Source organism: Cylas formicarius, unplaced genomic scaffold, assembly GCF_029955315.1.
Source record: "Cylas formicarius isolate icCylForm1 unplaced genomic scaffold, icCylForm1.1 PGA_scaffold_6__28_contigs__length_40554024, whole genome shotgun sequence".
Classification (NCBI taxonomy): domain Eukaryota; kingdom Metazoa; phylum Arthropoda; class Insecta; order Coleoptera; family Brentidae; genus Cylas; species Cylas formicarius.
The window spans coordinates 34,918,935-34,938,720 of NW_026844347.1; the positions used below are offsets into that span (position 1 = coordinate 34,918,935).

At 33.6% G+C, this 19,786-nt stretch overlaps 1 protein-coding gene across 3 annotated transcripts; it reads right to left on the bottom strand.

The window, feature by feature from the left end:
* Positions 1-860: 860 nt before the first annotated feature.
* Positions 861-12,288, bottom strand: LOC132703868 (mucin-2). 3 transcript variants are annotated; one of them, XM_060673382.1, is made up of 4 exons: positions 12,172-12,288; positions 8,537-8,718; positions 6,894-7,038; positions 861-2,487 (listed from the first exon to the last, which is right to left on the bottom strand). In XM_060673382.1, exons 1-4 carry the CDS (start codon positions 12,200-12,202, stop codon positions 1,007-1,009), a joined length of 1,839 nt encoding a protein of 612 aa, XP_060529365.1. In that variant the 5' UTR covers positions 12,203-12,288; the 3' UTR covers positions 861-1,006. The 3 variants fall into 3 exon arrangements, with proteins under 3 accessions (XP_060529365.1, XP_060529366.1, XP_060529367.1); XM_060673383.1 differs by lacking the exon at positions 12,172-12,288 and adding an exon at positions 10,231-10,362; XM_060673384.1 differs by lacking the exon at positions 12,172-12,288 and adding an exon at positions 10,014-10,135.
* Between the last annotated feature and the right edge of the window lie 7,498 nt (positions 12,289-19,786).

Consider the following 19,786-nt stretch of genomic DNA (forward strand, 5'->3'; position numbering starts at 1 on the left):
CACGAATACATTCTGACGCCTTAAAGCGACACGCTGAGTATTTTATTTATAATATAATTTAAAATTATTGATTTGTTATATATTATGTTATTATAAGGTCGAGTACAAGTAAAAAAGGTCAATATAACATTATTTCACATTAACACTTCCATCATCCTTCCAGGTTATCCGGGATGTTGATGAAGTGAAAAATGGAATTTTCAAAACAAAAATCATTTTATCACCTAACATCTGGTCTTCTCTCAAATGATTTCCCATATTAGAGACATTAAGCGTTCCACTACAAAAACATTTCACTACAGCCTCCCAAAGAAAGTGCTACTGTGCTTCTGTGGTCTATTACATTCAAATCATTACTGACCACATATGAAAATATCTTAAGAAATAAATGTTAAAATCGGAATTACCACGTGGCCAAAGATCTCTCAAGATTTTGATTGAGAAGCCACGAGATTACAGCATTTCATGCATATGCGGTAAAGAATAGAAAAAATCAATGAGGTCAGAACAACATGAAAGAGCCCTAATACAACGGCAAATAAACTCACAAGCAATCATCTAATCATCAAATCTAATTCGATAAAACTTACCAATCATGCAATCAATCCGAAATTCCTTAGAAATCTCAACTCAACAACAAACTTAATCGCGATCTTTCCCCAACATGGGATTTAATATCCGCTTCCCTCAGAGTATATAAATAGGTACAGAGTAGAATGAAGCCAACAGAATGATTTCTGTAACGTCAGCAAGTTCGATTCATCACCGACCGATGCAGGAAGAATCAAGAAGATTTGTAAATAGTGTTTAACTTTTGAAGAAACGATGTGTAGCGAACATTTTCATCAATTCCAAACTCATTTTAAAAAACAACATATTTTATTACAATAGGTATATGTACAATCTTACAGCTTAAGTAAACCTACACTAAGCATTAGGAATTAAATACTGTTCAAGACTTATTCCGAAATTTAAAACGTAACTTAACAGTAACTCTAGATTAACTCTAATTCGCTGGCGCCCTTTTAATTTCGGTGTCTATCTCGTATTCAGGCTCCGGTCCTATGCTATCATAATAAGCATAATCGTAGCTGACATCTTTCACCTTCTTACTGATAGGTTTAGGAGATGGCTGACTTGGTTTATTCTCCGCTGGCTTCTGAACGTTCTTGATCGAATCGAATCTGGTCGATTTGGGATAATTTTCAGTTTTCGGAGACTCATAAGGTCTCTGCGTTGTGGAAGTGGTGGACTGTCTCACAGATTTCTCATACTCGTTCCTACTGCTCGCGATATTCTGGCTGTGCGCGGTCTTCAAAAACTCGTCTTCCTTCGCACCATCATAATCGTACCTCGAATCATAAGAACCGTCGTCGTACTGACTTTGATCGAACCTAAATGATCTGCTGATCGGAGTGGTGGAAGTGATCTTGGGTACCGTAGGGGTGTACTGGGTGAAAGGCGTCGATTTCTGAGTACTCGACGCAGGGCTTTGCGAGTTGAAGTTGCTCTGGGTTCTCTCCTTGTTGTAGTTGGTAGTCTGCTGTTCAATCTGGGTGTACGCCGCGTTGGTCCTCGGTGCAAAAGTAGTCGGGAACGTATTCGTACTCTGAGTGTTTGGAACGCTAAACGGTTTGGCTTTTGGAGAAAACGTCGTCGGTTTTAATGGCGCCGACGTCGCCTTCTTATCATGAACAGGCGACTGGAAATTGGTAAAGGCAGACGTGCTCTTATATTGGGGATTGTTGGAGGGGTAGTTTTCAGTTTGCTTGTTAAATGTTACCAATGACGTCGTAGGTCTTTGGGGAGGGTAATTCTCGGTAGAGGTCTGCTTGCCGGTACTGTAGTACTGACCGTTGTTGTACTGAGTCGTAGATTTCGTGCTGGCGGGTTGCTGGCTCTGCTTGAAAGGTGCGGGCGTGCTAATCGTATATCCGGGAGTGGGACTCGATTCCCCATTGAACTGCCTCTGCCGCTGACCATTTCTTATCCTAAAATTGCTAATGGATGACACTTCGTTCGCCGTGGTGGGTGACTTGGACGTCGACGTTGGAATATAACTGCTTCCAGCGAAGTTGTTTATGAATCCCGTCGGTCTTTGAGGCCTTCTAGTCTGCGTCTCGCTCTGTTGTTGGTTTTGGTTGTTCTGTTGCTGAACCGGTCGCCTTTGTTGCTTCCTCACGAGTTTCCTCTTCTGTTCGTAATCGCGGTTTTGGTTGACGTTGACGTTGTCGTCGTAATCTTCGTCATTTTCTTTGCCGTTGTTGCGGTTGTTGAAGAAGTTCGAGCTACTCGAGCCCTTAAATATGTCCCGGTCGTTGGCGTTTTCGTTTTGGTGGGGTCTCTTGTGCGGCCTGTAAACGTCTCTTTGCTGATTGATGCTCTGGCTCTGGTGCTCGCGATTAATCCTAGCGTCCCCGGTTTCGGCCCTTTGGAGGGCGAAGGTTTCCTCGTCTTCGCCGTATTTCACGGCCTTGGATTCAAATCCTGCGGAATATAAAAAAACATAATATATTGGAAAAGCGGAGACCTAAGAAGTGGGATTCAGATTTGTGGTGATCCGCGAAAAAAAAATACCAATGCTATTTTTTATGTTCTTATTCGCTGCTGCAATTTATTTATGCTTTCTTCTTTAGATCTAGAGTAGTTTTCCGTAATTAATAGTGATAACATGCCAAAAATACTTATTGATAAATCCGAAATAGATATTTTCGCACAAGTTTTAAATGTCCTAATTTTTTAAAGAAGCTTCCACAGACTACTGTGATATTATTTACAAATCTTCTGGATTGCGGTTGCTGCAGAATTGAGCTTGCTGATGTTTCGCCAATCTTATCGTTGGTTTCTTCAGAGCTTAACTGAAGGCAGAACTAAAGAAAGGGCACGGATATTGTCTCGGATGACTGATTCCCATATTGGTGAATGGTGAAGACCTGACTCGCGGTTAAGATTGTTTGGTTGCTTATGGATTACTATTGATTTGGTTGAAAAAAAAGATTTTATATGCAGATTCATGATTGGGTTCGGCAACTGCTGATGAGCTTACTTGTAATAGTTTTAAGGCTCATTCATGTTCTTTTAGCCTAGTTAATATTTCTCGTCCTGTTTCTCGTATGTATTCTTTGCCGCATATGCAAAGAATGCTGTAAACTCCTGGTATCCTAAAGGGAATTTGGTCACTGACGGTTCACAGGTGTTGGTAGACTTTTGGACGAGTGGTTAATCTTATATTTCTTTTGATATAGGTTTTGAATGTAAGAAAGGACAACAATGGCAAGTGTGGGATTGCTGTCGGACTCATTGTTTTTGTTTGTCTTGAACCGCATTTTGTGATGGAACGCTTAATATAATCTCTCTAATATAATTATTAGACAGAAGAGCAGATGTAAGGTGCTTTAATTCAGGATTCAGTGACTCGGGTTAAGATACTTTTACGGTTTTGTAAGAAAGACAGTTGATAACCGATGATTTTTGGGCCAGATCGTGATGTGACAATGCATTAAGGTATCGACCTGTGTACTTACGTTTTCTGCAAGCAGTAATATTCAATTGTAAAACGTATGTTAGGGTGTATAGAGGTTAAATGACTAAGAAAATCTCAGGAATAACAAAAGTATCATCAACGTAGCGTTTCCATAATTTTGGTTGTAGATGGAAGGTGCTGATGGCTTTCTTCCCAAATGCCTGCACAAATATATTCGCCATGCCTGGTGATAATAAATAATAATAATAAATTTGACCGTTATAAGCAAAATATGTTTCAGACAAGCATTTTTCGGTTTCAGTACAGATGAGAAGGTTTGGTTCCAGATTCTATGATGAGAGTGGTGAGAGTTGCAGGAATAGATACTTTAGTAAAGAGGGATTCTACGTCGAAGTTAACTAGAATATCTTAAGCGCGACTCAAACAATATATAAGCAGATACAGAGTAGAATGTGAGTCAGTTTCAATTAAGCTCTGAGGAAACCAACTGGACGATGGGCGAAACGTCACCAAAAGTTTTGTAAATAGTAACATTTCATCCTATATACAGGAAAAAAAGACGTACAATGTAGACACCCGGTAAAATATTATTTTATTAGAAGTATTTCGACACTGATTATGTTGATGAAGATTGTTTGTGTTTATTTAACTCGGCAGGGATTCTGTCGTATATCATTTAACGCCAATGCAATGCAGATAAAATAGTCATCGGAATGAATAATTTTGATTGATTATAAACGTAGACCACCATTGTTATAAGAGCCACTCGTGTCGCGGTGATGAATTACTGGGAGTGTAAACTGAATGCGAAACGGTAAAAATGCGTGGGAGGAAAGAAGATAAATGCGCAAACATAGGCAGCAAAGGTATTATTTAACAGTGGAAAGTTTGTTTTTTTTTTCGCCAGGTGAAACGCCTTCAATGACGGTTGAGTTATTTATGGTGCGGTATATTTATATACCGCAACTAGTAAACAGCCTCCGTAGTCTATTCTATGCTATTTATATGCAAATCAAAAAATACAAAAACGTTTTAATTTTTTAAAGCCAAGTTCAGAGGTAACCAAACCTCAACTTCCCGAAATTCATTCAGTACACAATATATAAAAGCTGCAATTTCCTAAAGACGTTCTCTGATTTTGTACTTTTAAGGCAGTTACAAATTAAAATAAAAAGTCATTAAAAAAAAAGATTATGCTCTATTCGTAGCAGAACCAAGCTATCAAACATTCCCTAAGTAGTAACACTTAAATAGGTTACAATCCAAATTTTGATTACATTAAACATGATCCCTAACATTAAGAAAAAAATTATATTTCAGTAAAAATGTTACATAATGAAAAAATAATAGAGAAAAAACGACTGACTGAAATGTCTCAACGTGTTGCATACTATACCTTTTCTGTGGCCATTACTTATTTGATACATTTATGCAAACTGTCAAACTACATCAATGGCTATAATCTACAGAAAATATGCAACAAATACCGGAAACGAAGGAATAAGCAATGAAGCTTAGAATGATACTTTACACATGCAGCATCAGTATTTTTTTGTTTGCTTATACCAATCGAGCTTATTTGTTCAACAAAATTATATTAAAAAACCAAACTAACTGTTATTAATTTGTTATTATTTTAACTAGGCAGAGCAGAAAAAGGGCCAATTAAGTCGTAATGTAACGATCTATATTAATTACGTTCATTCTTCATTGTCGAATCTACGCATTATAACAACTATATATTAACTCATGGTCTCATTAAACTTCATCCTTATAGAGGACGCTATATTCATCCTTGCGACCCATAAATCCAAATCATTTGTTATAACACATTTATTTAATGGCGTACAATTTATAAGCGATACCTTCTATTATGTTACACATAAAACAATGTAATTGCAACCCGTTATCTAAAGAAATCCGGTAAGTAACTCATCGGTTGTTCTTTCTCATGCAAATAGCATCATAATTCACATTGCCTGCCGCAGAAGCGACCGTACGACCTTTAGCGTGGTCTTAGCTTTCACTTTTTCATTCCTTATGTGGAAGAATAACGATTCCGGATTGCACGGATCATCGTAGTAGTCATCGTGTCATCTATTACGTTCCGCGTAAACTCAGGACCTACTACGTTGCATTTAACGTTATGTTTCAACCAACGTATTGGCCAATATATGTTTTCAGATGTACGGATTTTTGGGAACATCGGATTCTCTGGTTCAAATGTTATTCTTGCTAATGAAATGCAAGAATGAACATGCCCTTTGTGCATAAAAATTTATCGCCCTATAACAGATTTTTTGTGAACAATTTTCCTGTCTACGTTGATAATACACGAATTTTTGAAACAATCATAAAAAAATATTGAGATAGGACATTAACTTAAAATGTCGTTTTCAACCATTAAGAACTAGCGGCGTCTAACAACCATAATGGCCTCTTAGATGAAGCATTTTTATAGCAGCATTTTCTCAAAAAATGCCCAAATCTTGTTAAATCTTCTGTTCAAAGTGCAGGTTAGTGGGTGAAAAGTAGAGGCATGTATGTAGGTAAGTATGCATATAGCGGCTAGAGATATAGAGGCCCTGTCTATATCGATAACATAGAAACTTATGAAGCAACTTAAAAAAAAATATTGAGAAGACTTATTTTTAACCAATAACCTTATATAAATATAAATAGCAATTATTTGATTGGACTTTTGGACCTTAACCATAATGTTTTTTGATCTGATTGACCACTAGCTTTAACAAGCAGAGTTTTAAACAATATTTTAGAAACAACTATATTCAAATATGTTTGTGTTCTGTGGTCAAGCTTGCAACTAGACTTTATAGAATTGAAGGATATAAAAAGTGGTGTTTAAGCATTCAAAGATTATAATGTTTAGGATTAGAACCACGAACAAATCTCCTTTCTTATAGTACGACAAAACCTGGTTCTATTGGTGGAATTGAAAACTTTTTATTCTCACAAGATGAGCAGTAGTATCGAATGTATGACGTAGGGTTTCAGAGAATTGTAACTCGGCTCAATTGCAATAGTTCGAAATATGCGTATGGTTTGATTATATGATTTTGGTACTTAGATTTCTGAGACCACAAATTTTGGGAGAAGTGAGTTTTTTCAAATACTTTATAAATTTCACCAAATAGTGTCATTTTTTTTAAGTTTCTGAATAAAAAATCAATTTTGACAGTAAGACAATTTATCCAATAAATTTGAACCTCAAATTTAGCTAATAACAGAAAGTCCTAAGCCATGGAATTTTATGAAAGACGGTGGTATTTTTGAAATTGTTTTTTAGAAAAAGCGATAACATGTTTTGGTGATTCGGGAAAACCGCTACAGTCCCTATTTTTCACCTCAGTACTTTAAAGTTCATAAAAAAAAAAACAGACAAGTTTACCTGAACCGATACGATAGAGATCGAAGTTGTCGCTGGAATAATACAAAGTTGTCGCGTCACAATCGACGTCTTCCCATTCTGCGCAGATCTGATGGTCTTGGTCGAAAGCGGTGCCGTTGGGACACAAGAAACGGAAATCCTGGACCTAAAATCGAACCAACAATTTGCAAACGGTTAATTTAATATGTTTTTGAACATCTACCACACGATCTGCTGTTATCTAATTTTCTGCACGCCAAATGTGGATAGAGAAGACGATTATTATATTCCGAACGTTTTATTATTCGATTTCACAAAGATTAAGTAATTTGCTGACACGAAATTTTTATAACCCGTGGGTCAACTTTCCGTTGGCTTCCATTTGTACATATTAAGTTTTGTTTTATAAAAAATTTCAGCATTAGGAAGATTTAAGGACAGAGATGTTGTAAAAGATTCATGGTTAAGTATAAATACAATTCATAAACCGGTTGGACGTAAAAAAAATCCACATCAAATATTTCGCGCCTGTTTTTGATAGCCTTTTTTTCATTCCAAAACGTTAATTGGGCTCGGTTCGAGGAATATCTACCTAATTTTATACCTGAGCGTTTTTACGATATGACCAGTTTTCACTAACTAAAAAGCAAAAGCTGGTTTCGACATACATTATAGGCTTTCTGGCATAAAATTCGACGTTTTTAACGTCAGTTGAGTGTACGAAAGATTGCCAGCGCATACGTAAAAATGCAAATCGCTATTTGGTTTTTTTTACGGTCAAAGCAGGCAAAACAAGTTTCCAATGAGAAAACAGCCACATTTAATGGTAATAAGAGCATAGAGACAGCATGAGATAAATTAGTAAGAACTGTAAACAATTGAAAACTGATAAAGGTAATAATGAAAAAGATAAATGAATATAATAATAATAAAAACCGTGTAAAATTGGTTGTTTAAACTGTTAACAAATTGACTATCTTTCGACAACTAGGCGAACAGTTTCTTTTAAACGTTTGAGATCTGATGAAGACATCAATATCTATGCTAACCAAAAATGCTTGATTTTATTGTTGTGCCGATTATATTATTTTAGCTAAATTATTGCTTCCACCATTTTCCCAGTGGCCAATTGACGTTAATTATGGACCCAGAGGAAATAACACCTTAAGTATGTCTCTTAACGTCGACCCTTAAAAAATATCCATTTATTCGTTCGAACTAACCAAAACTAACTGATTTTACTGTTGTGCATTAACCCGGAAATATTGTTTTAGCTAAATCATAGCTTTAGCCACTTTCCAATAGGTCTGGGTTTAAGCAAATTCATGTTAATTATCGACCAAGAGAAGATAACGTGTGCAGTATGTCTCTTAAGGCCGACCTATAAAAAATATCCATTCATTCCTTAAAACTAACCAAAACTAACCAAAAATTTTTTGTTTATTATTGTGCATCAATCCGAAAATGTTTCAGCTAAATCAGAGCTCGCGCCACTATGACGAAATGAGAATCAGTGAAAACATTTTTAGAAAGATCCAAGAATCAACATATTATCGAAGTGAAAATCAGGCATCCAGTTTTGTGTAGTTTTGGTCTGTTGGTGATGTCTACTTTTTTCGTCGAAACTTGATGAGTTGAAGTCACAAATGATGGAAAATGCTCACCCCAACTCCGGCAACCTTCACGCATACGTGGAACATTTGGCACTGGGTGTCCGGATCAGCGTAGTAACCGCCCAAAATTTTCTCACGGCAAGTAAACTGGGTGCTCGGCATATTTTCCAAACTGTAGGTAGGAAAAGGCCTGTGGTTCAGAAAAACTGCACTGCCCCATTCCGTTAAAAATCCTGAAAATGGATAACCAGACAGGTATCAACTCTGATGGCTTTCTAAAAATATTGCGAATTGATAGCAGTGACTCGGTTTTTGATTAATAACATTAAAAAAATAAATATGAAATATAAGGAAGAAGAAGATCACTGATATAAAATTTGACCACGAAGAAGATAAAACTGAACAAAAATAAGTAGTATTGAAATGAATTTAAAATAAATAAACAAAGAATGTGAAAAATAGAACAAAAAAGTTGTTTATTCGCTCAAGAATAAGTTGCGGAAATTATCATCAATAGTTCATATTGTTTAACTTCTATAGTCAAAAAAATATTCCAAATAATATCAACTAATGAAGAGAGAGAAACTGCAAAGTATCGACATTTCTAAATGGATGAATTGTTACTTCAAAACAAGGGAAAATATGAAATTACAAAGCAAAAGAAACATTTTTCTTTGTATTTAGGTATTAAAATTTAATTTCTATTTAAATTTTTATGTTTAAGAACTATGTGACAAAGAATGAAATTCTTGACAATTTGCAAATTTCAAAAAATAGTGTTGTAAGTTTTTTTAGACGTCAATTCTAGAAACGTTAAAAATGATATATTTTTATTTTGTACATAAAATGTTTTATTAGTGTTACCTTGTGTTATTTTTTTTAACACTTATGTATATTGTACGAAATTTGTATCGTATAGAGACTTATTATTATTATTATTATTATTATTATTATTATTATTATTATTATTATTATTATTATTATTATTTTATGAGATGACGCTTGTTCAAAATTTGTCGTTAATAAGTATTAACATTTAAAATTATAAACCTAGCGTTGTGGTCAAATTTTAAGGAAAAAGTAGCTTTTGTCTGGTTGACAAAAAAAAATGGTGCCAGAATGGTTTTTTCGTACTCGTACAGTAAAAAATACAGGGTGTTTCTTAATACTGTGCCAACACTGGATTCGTTTTCAAGAAAAAAGCTTCATGAGAGAGTATTAGCTAAATATTTTCTTTCGATTCTATTGCGTTTGTCTTATCAGACGCAGCGGCTAATAACTTTTGAATATTCAAATCTACGCAATTGGAATTTGGTGACTTATACGAATGCGGAGGGACAAAATAATTAATGGAATTAACATGCGCACTCTTTCCTTTGCGGTCTAGTTTTAATGTTTTCGGACAAACGTTCACGTAAAGTTTTGTTCTTAAAATGAGTAAATTGACACAACCTTCAGATTCACCCTGTATATAGTTTGATTTTTTTAAAATAAATTCGTTAACGGTTTGCAGATGAGCGATACGCACGAGAAAAATGTAAAGCTCCGGATCAGCATTTACGGTACGGCGAGGTAAAACACTTTTTGCAAACAATAACGCAACCGTCCGACACATCTGCGGAGATGTTTCCCGCGATTACGTGTGACACCAATACAACGTTTACGTTACGTAAATTGCGAAACATCCTCTCTACGCTAACAAGTCTCGGAGATTTTCTACGATACCATCTCGCCGGTATACCTACCGCTACGGCGCGTATTAAAAGTAATATTCTTTCTTCACCTGTTGTTGCCCGCTGTCATAAACCTTGTTTTGCGATTTCAATTTCAATAGTTTATTCTTCCGACCCGATAATTGGTTGAATGGGATGTTTTATTCATTCAGCAGCTCGAAGGTTGTGAAACTGACTCGTTACAGAAGCAGCAAACAAGTTATTGTTAAACGATCTTATTGCAATGATAGTCCGGGCAAATTCAAACATATTCTGCCGTCTCCGTGAAGACGGTTGGCAAGGTGCAAACGTTGAAGTAGGAGCAATAAGAAATTAACATGCTAGGCAAGCGACTAAAAAGCTGTCAAAGTTAGCTCTCTTTGTCTGAACCATGCTATGCCTCAGCGTTTTTCATATTTGCCACTAGAATATTGTGGAAAATCTTGTTGGAATAGAAATGTTCAATCACAACCCAGATAGCACCCGACATACATTGGATATGTCAAATTAGTCCAGGCAATTCGTCGGACATTCAAGGGACAACTTCTTAACATCCAGTAGTAAATCTTTTGTCGGATATAATATAAAATGATAAAAAATTTAGGCGTTATGGGATAATATGAAGCAAACCATACCAAACGCTAATACAAGGATATTAATAAAATATTACATGTGTCACAATCTGTTACGTTATAGTGGATTTGAATTAATAATTATTATTTCTGAAAATAGCAGATTCGTTACCAACTAAAAACGCAAGTCCATATTTCTTTGGTTTAACCCTAGGATCCGAACCAAACAATTCATGCCATCTTATTCGTAGAAGGTATACCTTAATTGGTGCCATTATGGTTCAAAAACTTTAATATTTGAATTTTTTTTTTTTCAATATTCATCCTTGGATTCCAAAGGTAACCCATACGTGGATACTAAAAGTTTTAAATGTCTAAATTCCAAAATGACATCCAGAAGTGTGCCATTGGTAGCTCCATAAAATGTGCTATTCGAAAAGGAAATCAAGAAACATTCCAGACAACGAAAATGTTAACAAATAGAGTCGTTTTTCTAGTATTCATAAGCACGGGTGAACTACATCGGCAGAAATACTGCTGAGTAAGAGCTGCGACAAACATTCTAGCTCTTAATGACCGATTTACACTTTGATTCGCAATAAGTGTTGTAGGTGTATGGTTCTAGTGCTTAGTAACTTGTATATCGGTCGATCTAATGAATTAAATGTCAAGTCCGGGCATCTTCATAGATGAATGAAAGAATAATGTCTTCTTTGGATGACGAAGCCTTAAGTATCGACTCTGAATTTCACTCAAAATTTGGCCTACACTTAATAGCTCTATTGTTATTATACAAACTTTTTATTAGTTTTAGGCATAAAAGAGTAACAATTTAACACTACCATCGCAAAACAGGAAAAAATAAGTTTATTCAGAGTCATAGGAAAGATATGGACCATACTACAAAAACAACAACAAAACAACAGGATTTTGCACATATATATAATTATGAACTGCCTTGAGGAAGTGCTCCTGTATTCGTCTTTCTTGTCCTCTTTTAATTCTGGGAAGAGTATACCTTTCCTAACTTTTATTTTAAATCCTCTTTATAAAATCATTTCTACTAAATTTTGACCAATTTCTTGCGGTATCCAATTTCGTAGTGATAGTAGTGAAAAAAAACTTCATTCGACAATATATCTATTTTCCAACTTAGTTTAAGTTCGAAAGACCTATAGCAACATTTCTTTTGCTTAGTCTCATTTTAATCCAGATTAAATCAAAGTTTCTGATAACTTTACAATAAGCCGATCTGAACTACAAAATAGAATTTTTCGTAGGATAAAAGTGGTAAACGTACTCAATCTCATATCCGGCATAATCCGCACGAGAACACAGACGCACTAATTCTTGCACCAATAAATAAAAATGGATCGGCAAAATACCCGCCACTGGTACTCACCTACGAGTAAAAATGCACCAACACACTTCATCGTGATCGCTTAGAGACTAACCGAAGACGGTGAAGAAACTTTAATGAAGATGCATCTGCGGTGGAAGATGTAACGACCAGTGAAAGGATACACACGAAGCAGCGGGTTGACCCAAGGTGGATTAGAAGAAATATAAGGGGGGTCGTCGGCAAGGATGTGTGGGTTTTCGGAATTTAGATTCGCTCTCGGTCTCGACGACTAAAATACCACAGACCGGCGACATTTTTTTAATAATTATATATTTTTTGTACTTGACTGTTGCCAGTTGCGAATGCGATTGATATCCGGTTCAATATCGAGTAATCAAGTTTCAAACATTTTTTAGAAAAAAAAAAAATGTTTCAAACAAACAACTTAAAGTAAAAACCAGCTAATCTAACCCGTGGGCCAATTCATTGAGCACTGAATTTAAGGATTAAATTTAAAAGAGAAATCCTTATAATAATCACAACGCCGTCAATCTACAACTTTCATTATTTAAATAGGTACCCTAACTATCAAAAATTTAATTCTATAAATATTTAATGATGTGAATGAACATACCGTAAGTTACCGCAATTAGTACAAATATTGATAATATCGAATCGAAAACCACGTCTTTAGAGCAATCTAATTAGATAACGATAAACGATGCCAAAACTTAAAAACATTTTTTATTTTTCCCTCAATTTCGATTGATGCAAATTGATAAAAAAACACAAAAAATAAAAATTGCTATTTCATAATTTCAAAAAAATTGTTTTTAATATGAAAACAAAAAAAATATGTACCTAGTTATACAAGTTTCTAACCCCATCCGGTCATTTCGCTTTCTTGCTTGCTTTCCTTAAATATAAGAACAAAAAAAAATACATAGTTTCTTAGGGCATCCATTCATTTTGCTTTTATTAAACATAATTTCTCAGGTTTATTTAAAGTTTTATGTAAGTTTTAGGCAAAATCAGATTCGAAGAATCGAAACATGCCTATGGAGGAAGGAATAATGAACAATGAAATAATAAATCATAATAATAAAATAATTAAATTGAAAAATAAAATAATTAAGTGTATACAAATATCTTACTACAGTGTCCACTTACTTTTTGGAAACTTAAACAAAGCTTCAATCTATTTTAGTAATTAAACTTAGTAAATAACTATGCAGAATATAATAATAATATATAAAATATAAAAAAACACAAGGAAGACAATTTTATGTATGTATATAAACTAACACACATGTGAGATATATTAAATTAACATGTAAAGAATACGGTTCAGGACTCAGTACAGTTTAAGTAAAAAAAAACTTATATAGGCAACAAAACAATTATCATAAAACAATAAGAACAAAATAGTACATATTTTTTTATTAATCTTTTAAATGACTTCAAAATTATTAAACTCTAATAAATTTAAATTAGTGTTTAAGATCTCTGTGTAGTGTCATATCGATTGTTTTTTGCCCTATAAAAAATTCTACTAAGCGATGTTTACTGTTACAACTTACAACTTTACCTATGTCATTTATGCACAGGAAAAACGATAATGGCCTTAAAACAGCTCCTATGGTCCACCAAGGTAGATTCAGACACAGCTGTGTAACTTATCTATTAAAATATCTCCTTCTTTTGACAATCTCAACAGATCTTCTAAAATCTAAAAACACAGCCATTTTATTTTGTATGCAAATCTAAGAATCTTTAATTTTTAAAATTCTGACTGGACAGCAGAAGAAGAATTAAAGTTGTTGGATTCGCTTATCAATTATGGTAATTGGGGCTTAGTAGCACTTGAGTTACCCAACAGAACACTATGTGATATTAAAGAGCATTACAATAACTTTTACTTGGATAGAAATAGCCACAAAGACATGCCAACATTTGAAAAAGAGATTCGGTTCGCTAGCGCAAGTTTACACTTGATAACGGATAGTGATACAACTGTCCAAAACGTTGTGTAAGTTAAAAATAAAGACAATGGAAGTTCGACATCCTTTTAGTATTTCTACTGAATCAGTGTCTACCACCTTCAAGCAAAAATCTATGTGCTATTTCATTACCACTGTTTTTTGGTCTATTTTGCGACATTCAAATACCATCTTACAAATAACTCTATGAAGGGTGGCACGGTTTCCTTTTCAATTATTCCAAAGCAGGAAAATAGGAACAACAATATATATTTTTTAATACACTTCGAGACATACTTTACCTGGAACCTTTGGTACCTGAACCATCAAAAACGATTTCCGTTTCTCTAAAAACTACCCCGTCGAAAATGATTGATTAAACTTGAACTGTAAGTTGGTTTCGAACAAAAAAAGGAGTCAAATTGAAAATTTTGCAAAAGCGTCAACCATTGTTTAAGTTAATTTCAACGAACGACAGTTACATCAGGCTCATGGCCGCACCAAAAATGCCCAATTAATTTCTGTCGAAACTTCCAAAATTTAAATGCCACTTCGTGCTTAAACCATCCACATACATTAAAGTAATTCCATGTAAGAATTTGGTATTCTTGTGAACCGCTTCGCTAGAAACACGACAATGATATCACAAGCAGACGATTCTGCAGTCGCTTCGAGGTCAGATCATCTTCACAGCGAAATGCTACATGGTATAATCCTCTGGAATCTTAAAAAATACCGTGCCTATTAATATTAATGGACCGTCGAAGAAAGACAATGATATCATTTCGGAATTTTAAGTTTCGTTTGTGATGATGGCTGCAGGTTATGCGCGATGCGATTTCAAGGATTTCTGATGCATCCTTGCATTTCGCAAACATGATATTTGTCAGCGCGAACATTGACGAGTGAAATCTGTTTGTGCTAAATTAGGCTTTCTATCGGACGAGGCACTAGGAAGAGGAAAGGCGTTATGAAATTCATAAATAAATTCAAGGGTACCTCCTTCGTCGGTGAATCCTCTTAATGGATTAAATTAAATATGCAGTTGCTGCTCACCTTTACAAAATAACACATCCGCGTTGAATAAGAGTTTATGGCCGGCGTGGAAATTATATTCGCTTTTTTATCCTTTAAGGTACTAAAACTAAAGATGGAAAACAAGGAGTCTTTCTTCAAAAACATTTATTATTAATTAGTATTAAAGATCACACCCTTTTATAGGGTCAATTATCGTCTCACAATTAAAAAACTTAAGATATTGAATCAACATAGATTGGATTACTTACCTCACAAATGACTACTGTTATGTACAAATCAATCTTGTTTTATTTTTAGAGACCATTGATTTTTTTTTATTAAAAAAATGCGTCCAAAATGCACCATAAATCGATTTTATTTATGTCACACTAGCATTTTTTCATTTAAAATCTGACAAGACCGGTTTAATCGCAGAAAATGTGATCAAAGGCAAGGGTCATAGTAAGAGGCTTAATAATCGTGGCAGATGTTTTAGACGGAAGAAAAATAAAAGAATAGGAGTCACTTGCGACGTCACCTTTACGCGATTTATTTAGTCTTTTAATTGTATAAGTAAATGTAGTTGTAAAATCGCACGAAAAATTTCTCACTAGCGGAGAATTTGTTGCTGCGTTCACAAATTGTCAAGGTAAGTTTTCCAAACGGATGGGTTTTTAACAAAGTAACAATTTTTATTGTGTTTTGTTTTAATAAGCGGGTCAAGTGCAGGCCATTTTCTTCCACCTACCACCACGTGAGGTATATTTTTTATGTTACAAACCAATGGGAATGACTGAAACTCATATTTTTTAAATACAAATTCACTAGTTGCTTCGTGGCCGCGTTTTTAGTACTTCGTTCATGGAATCATTACTTCTATGGATGCTATTTGCTAAAAGCCATACATTAATTGTTATATTGAGAGAACAGAACTAAATCACCCGTCATGAGAAAATATACTAAATATTTTTTCTATTCCTTTTTCTAGATATCGATAAGAGTTTACTCATGGAAATTAATAATATCGAAATATATATTTATAAATTTATAATCATATTTAATATATTATCATATTAATATTACTAATACTAATAAAATCAGATTATTTAATGTACGCACCTTTTAAGTAAAAACGGTAAATAAAATACAAAAAATGAGAGAAACTGTCTTTCAAAATCAAACTCAAACGTTATAAACAATAAACTCATTACAATTTGTAACACCTTTTAACAATAAAGCAAAAATATTACAAATTTGCAACGGTGTTAATAATTTTCTTCACGTTCTTTAAGTTATTCCTTTATGTTTTTATAATTTTCATTTCTATTATTATAATTCTCCCGTTGGCACTGTCTAACGTAAATTTTTTCAAAAATACATGCCCCGTTAAGAACCATTCTTTTCGGTGAGGAATTTTGCCTTGCATCAAGTCGCTTCCAAGATAACAGATAAGCAGGCAACCGAAGAAGACACGACAAGTGAAAGTACGTACACACAGAATAAGGAAGGTCACAAGTTTACTATTTTTTATGACGGGCAGAAGATCGAATCGAAGTAATTGAACAACAAACCAGATTGTTCCCGTGTGAATATCGTTCACGCTATGTATCTTGTCCCGTGTTTAAGACCATTTGTATTTGTGGTATGTAATTAACGACTTTTACTTTCAAAGTATGTTTCAATCGATAATATTGATGCCAGATGCAAAAGAAAATACTTATAGGAGGTTTTCCTTTATTCACATAATCAGAATCGAACCCACAATCTTCGGCAAGTTCGAGTTGGCATGTCAACGCCTTACCTCGGTTCCCAGGAATCATTTTCTGCAAATCGTTAAAGTTATTAAGTTAGTTAAGAAACCATCAACTAACCAAAAGTAACAAAGTTATATTTTTTCTTTTCGCTACCAATGCTACTCAAATTCTCAATTATGCAAATCATGTAGGTAGCCTGCGAAAATTTATTATAAAAAAAGACACTCATCGTGATTTGTTTTACGTAATTTATGACAAATTTCAACAACAATACAACTTATGCTGGGCGGACACAGAATGAGTCATTTTTAGAACATGCAATTGTTGACTTTGACCGGCATTCTTAATTTCGAACTTATGTAGGTTTTTAGAAACAAACACAGGTTTATATTAATTGGAAAAATTAGTAATTATGCCGGACAGAAGTCTGTTGAGAATAACTACTGCCTACTGAAATAAAGAAGCAAGAAACGCGAAAGAATTTTAAAATCAAATTAAATTAGTTGCTGGCAAGTTTTTGTTTTTACAATCTTTCATTTCTTTTTTTTCCTTAAAGTAAATGTCTAACCATTTCATTCGTATACCTTTTATATTCCTTATTAATTTTGTGTGTACCGTTATTGTTATTCTTTTTGCCTATTTTGACTTTTTTCGTCATTGTAATGTCTAACGGAAAGTACTTATTCTTCTTAATAAAGTAGGAGTGATTCTACTAAAGAAGTTAATGTATAGTTTATCTCCAATAATAATTTAAAAAAGCTAATCGTAAATGGCTAGGCAATTATAAAATAATATATATTAACGAGTTAAAATTATTTGTTTATTTTCATATTGTTAACTAACTTTTAAGTTAACAAATAAAAATTTAACTGATTTCTTGGTAAAAAAAATCGGGAAGAAAGTTTCACTGCTCGTCATTAATTTAAACAAAATGAATTTGTGGAAGCGCCGCACTGCCGAGCGTCTCGAACTGCATTGAAGGTTTTATCAGTGATAATTTAAAATAATAATACAAAATTTCATTTTCATTATAATTATTTTTATTATAATTATTTTTTTAATTATAATTTCATTATAATTTTTCATTTTTTTATTATAATTATTATCATTTTATTATAATAACTTCATTATAATTATTTATTATAATAAAATCATTTTCATTATAGTTATTATTAATAAAATTTATTTTTTTTTAACAATATTATAAATAATAATCATAACATACTGGATAAAACAAACAAGCTTAAATAATTAAATTGTAAATTTGTCGTCAGTTATTATTTTAAATTTTTAAAACTTTGTTAATAAATACTTTTTCATCCTCTGAAACGAGCGTGCATTCTAGTGAAAAATTTTCCAATGAAATTGGCGAGTATTTTTTGTTGTAGTTAAGCGTTCGAATCGTGATTGGTATTTTTTTTCATGTAGCTCATGACCTTTAATAGTACAGAAAGGAAAAAGTATTTTGTTTAAAAGAACTTTGGGCCCACTCAAAAAAGGAAAGTGGGGTTGTTATATGGTTGTTTTTATAAGATGTTGCGAAAAATGAGCATCAACACCAAAATCATTTTTATGATTAACTAAATTGACAAAATATTTATTTTTATACAATGAAGCTGCTCCATCGGAAAAATACTTTTTTTTTAATTTTATCTGCACCAAGTTTAGTTTTCAAAAGTTCTATCAATTTAGTATTAAATAAATGTACCGAACTTGCATCGTGACTAAGTTTTTCTGATATCACAACAAAATCTTCATGCTTCATTTCTCCATTTACTTTATGATAAACGACATAAGGGTGAAGTGTAGCCTGATCATTGGACCAATGGTGTGATTGAATAGCATCTTGAACAAAAAAAGAATAATTTGAACTTGAACTTGAACTTGAGACTTAGCCACAAAATCATGCTTTAACAGCTCGGACCATTAACTTCCCAACTCAGCCAAAAAATCTTCCTTTGAATACGTAGCTTCAACGATTTCAGTCCTGCAAAATTTCAAAAGAATGTATTAGATCATAAATTGTGTATAAAAATCAATCATTAGACAAACTGAAGAAATTAAACTATTTCTATTCAACCCTTTTCGTTACCGTTGGTACTTATCCATTGACTAAATTATATTTCTCGTGGCTTTCAATTAATAATTTTAACTTATGAATAACAGCAATAACTTTTGGACACTTTTTACAGGTCGAAAAAAAAACATGATGATGTAGGTTGAGCGCCAACACAGCTTTGCATCAAGTCATTGGAACTTTCAGTAAAATCTGTTGTGATTACTTGTCATTTATCCACTGTAAAAGGAGAAGAGGTAACGTTGTTTAATAAAACCTCACCTAACATGAGAGAGAGTGTTAATTTAAAATCGGTGTATTCATTATTAATAAAGTTGTTTTAGTTTAATACATCCGTGTGTTCGTAAATTCACAATAGGTTATGGGTCCAGAACCACGCAAGACGTTGGCTGGCGGAAGGTAGATACAGAAAATTCGAAAAAGTTTTTTTTAACACGTGTATTAAACTTGTAGCGGCGAAATGAATAGGTCGTCGGTGGTATTTCCACAATTAAATGCAAGAATTATAATAACTGGAGGTTTAGTGTTAAATCATTTCTGGGAGAGAAACAGATTGAAGATACGTTGGAGAAAAAAGTATCAAATTTTGCTGCGGAAAAAGAGAAGACATGATTGCTGCTTGTACTGTGGTAAAAATAATTTTATTAATAATGAATACACTGATTTTAAATTAACACTCTCTCTCATGTTAGGTTCTATTCAACAACGTTTCCTCTTCTCCTTTTACAGTGGATAAATGACAAGTAATCACAACACTCCTCCTCGATTTGAAGTTTTACAAAAGTGTTTGGATAAATGAAAATCGTGATTATATATACAATATTACACTTATCTCTAAGTTTTACAAA

Coding starts and splice junctions, on each gene's coding strand:
- LOC132703868 (XM_060673382.1), bottom strand. CDS start 12,202: ATGAAGTGTGTTGGTGCATTTTTACTCGTAG. Junction 8,719..12,171: donor TGGTGCATTTTTACTCGTAG/GTGAGTACCAGT, acceptor ATCCATTTTCAG/GATTTTTAACGGAATGGGGC. Junction 2,488..6,893: donor TCTCTATCGTATCGGTTCAG/GTAAACTTGTCT, acceptor TATATTCCGCAG/GATTTGAATCCAAGGCCGTG.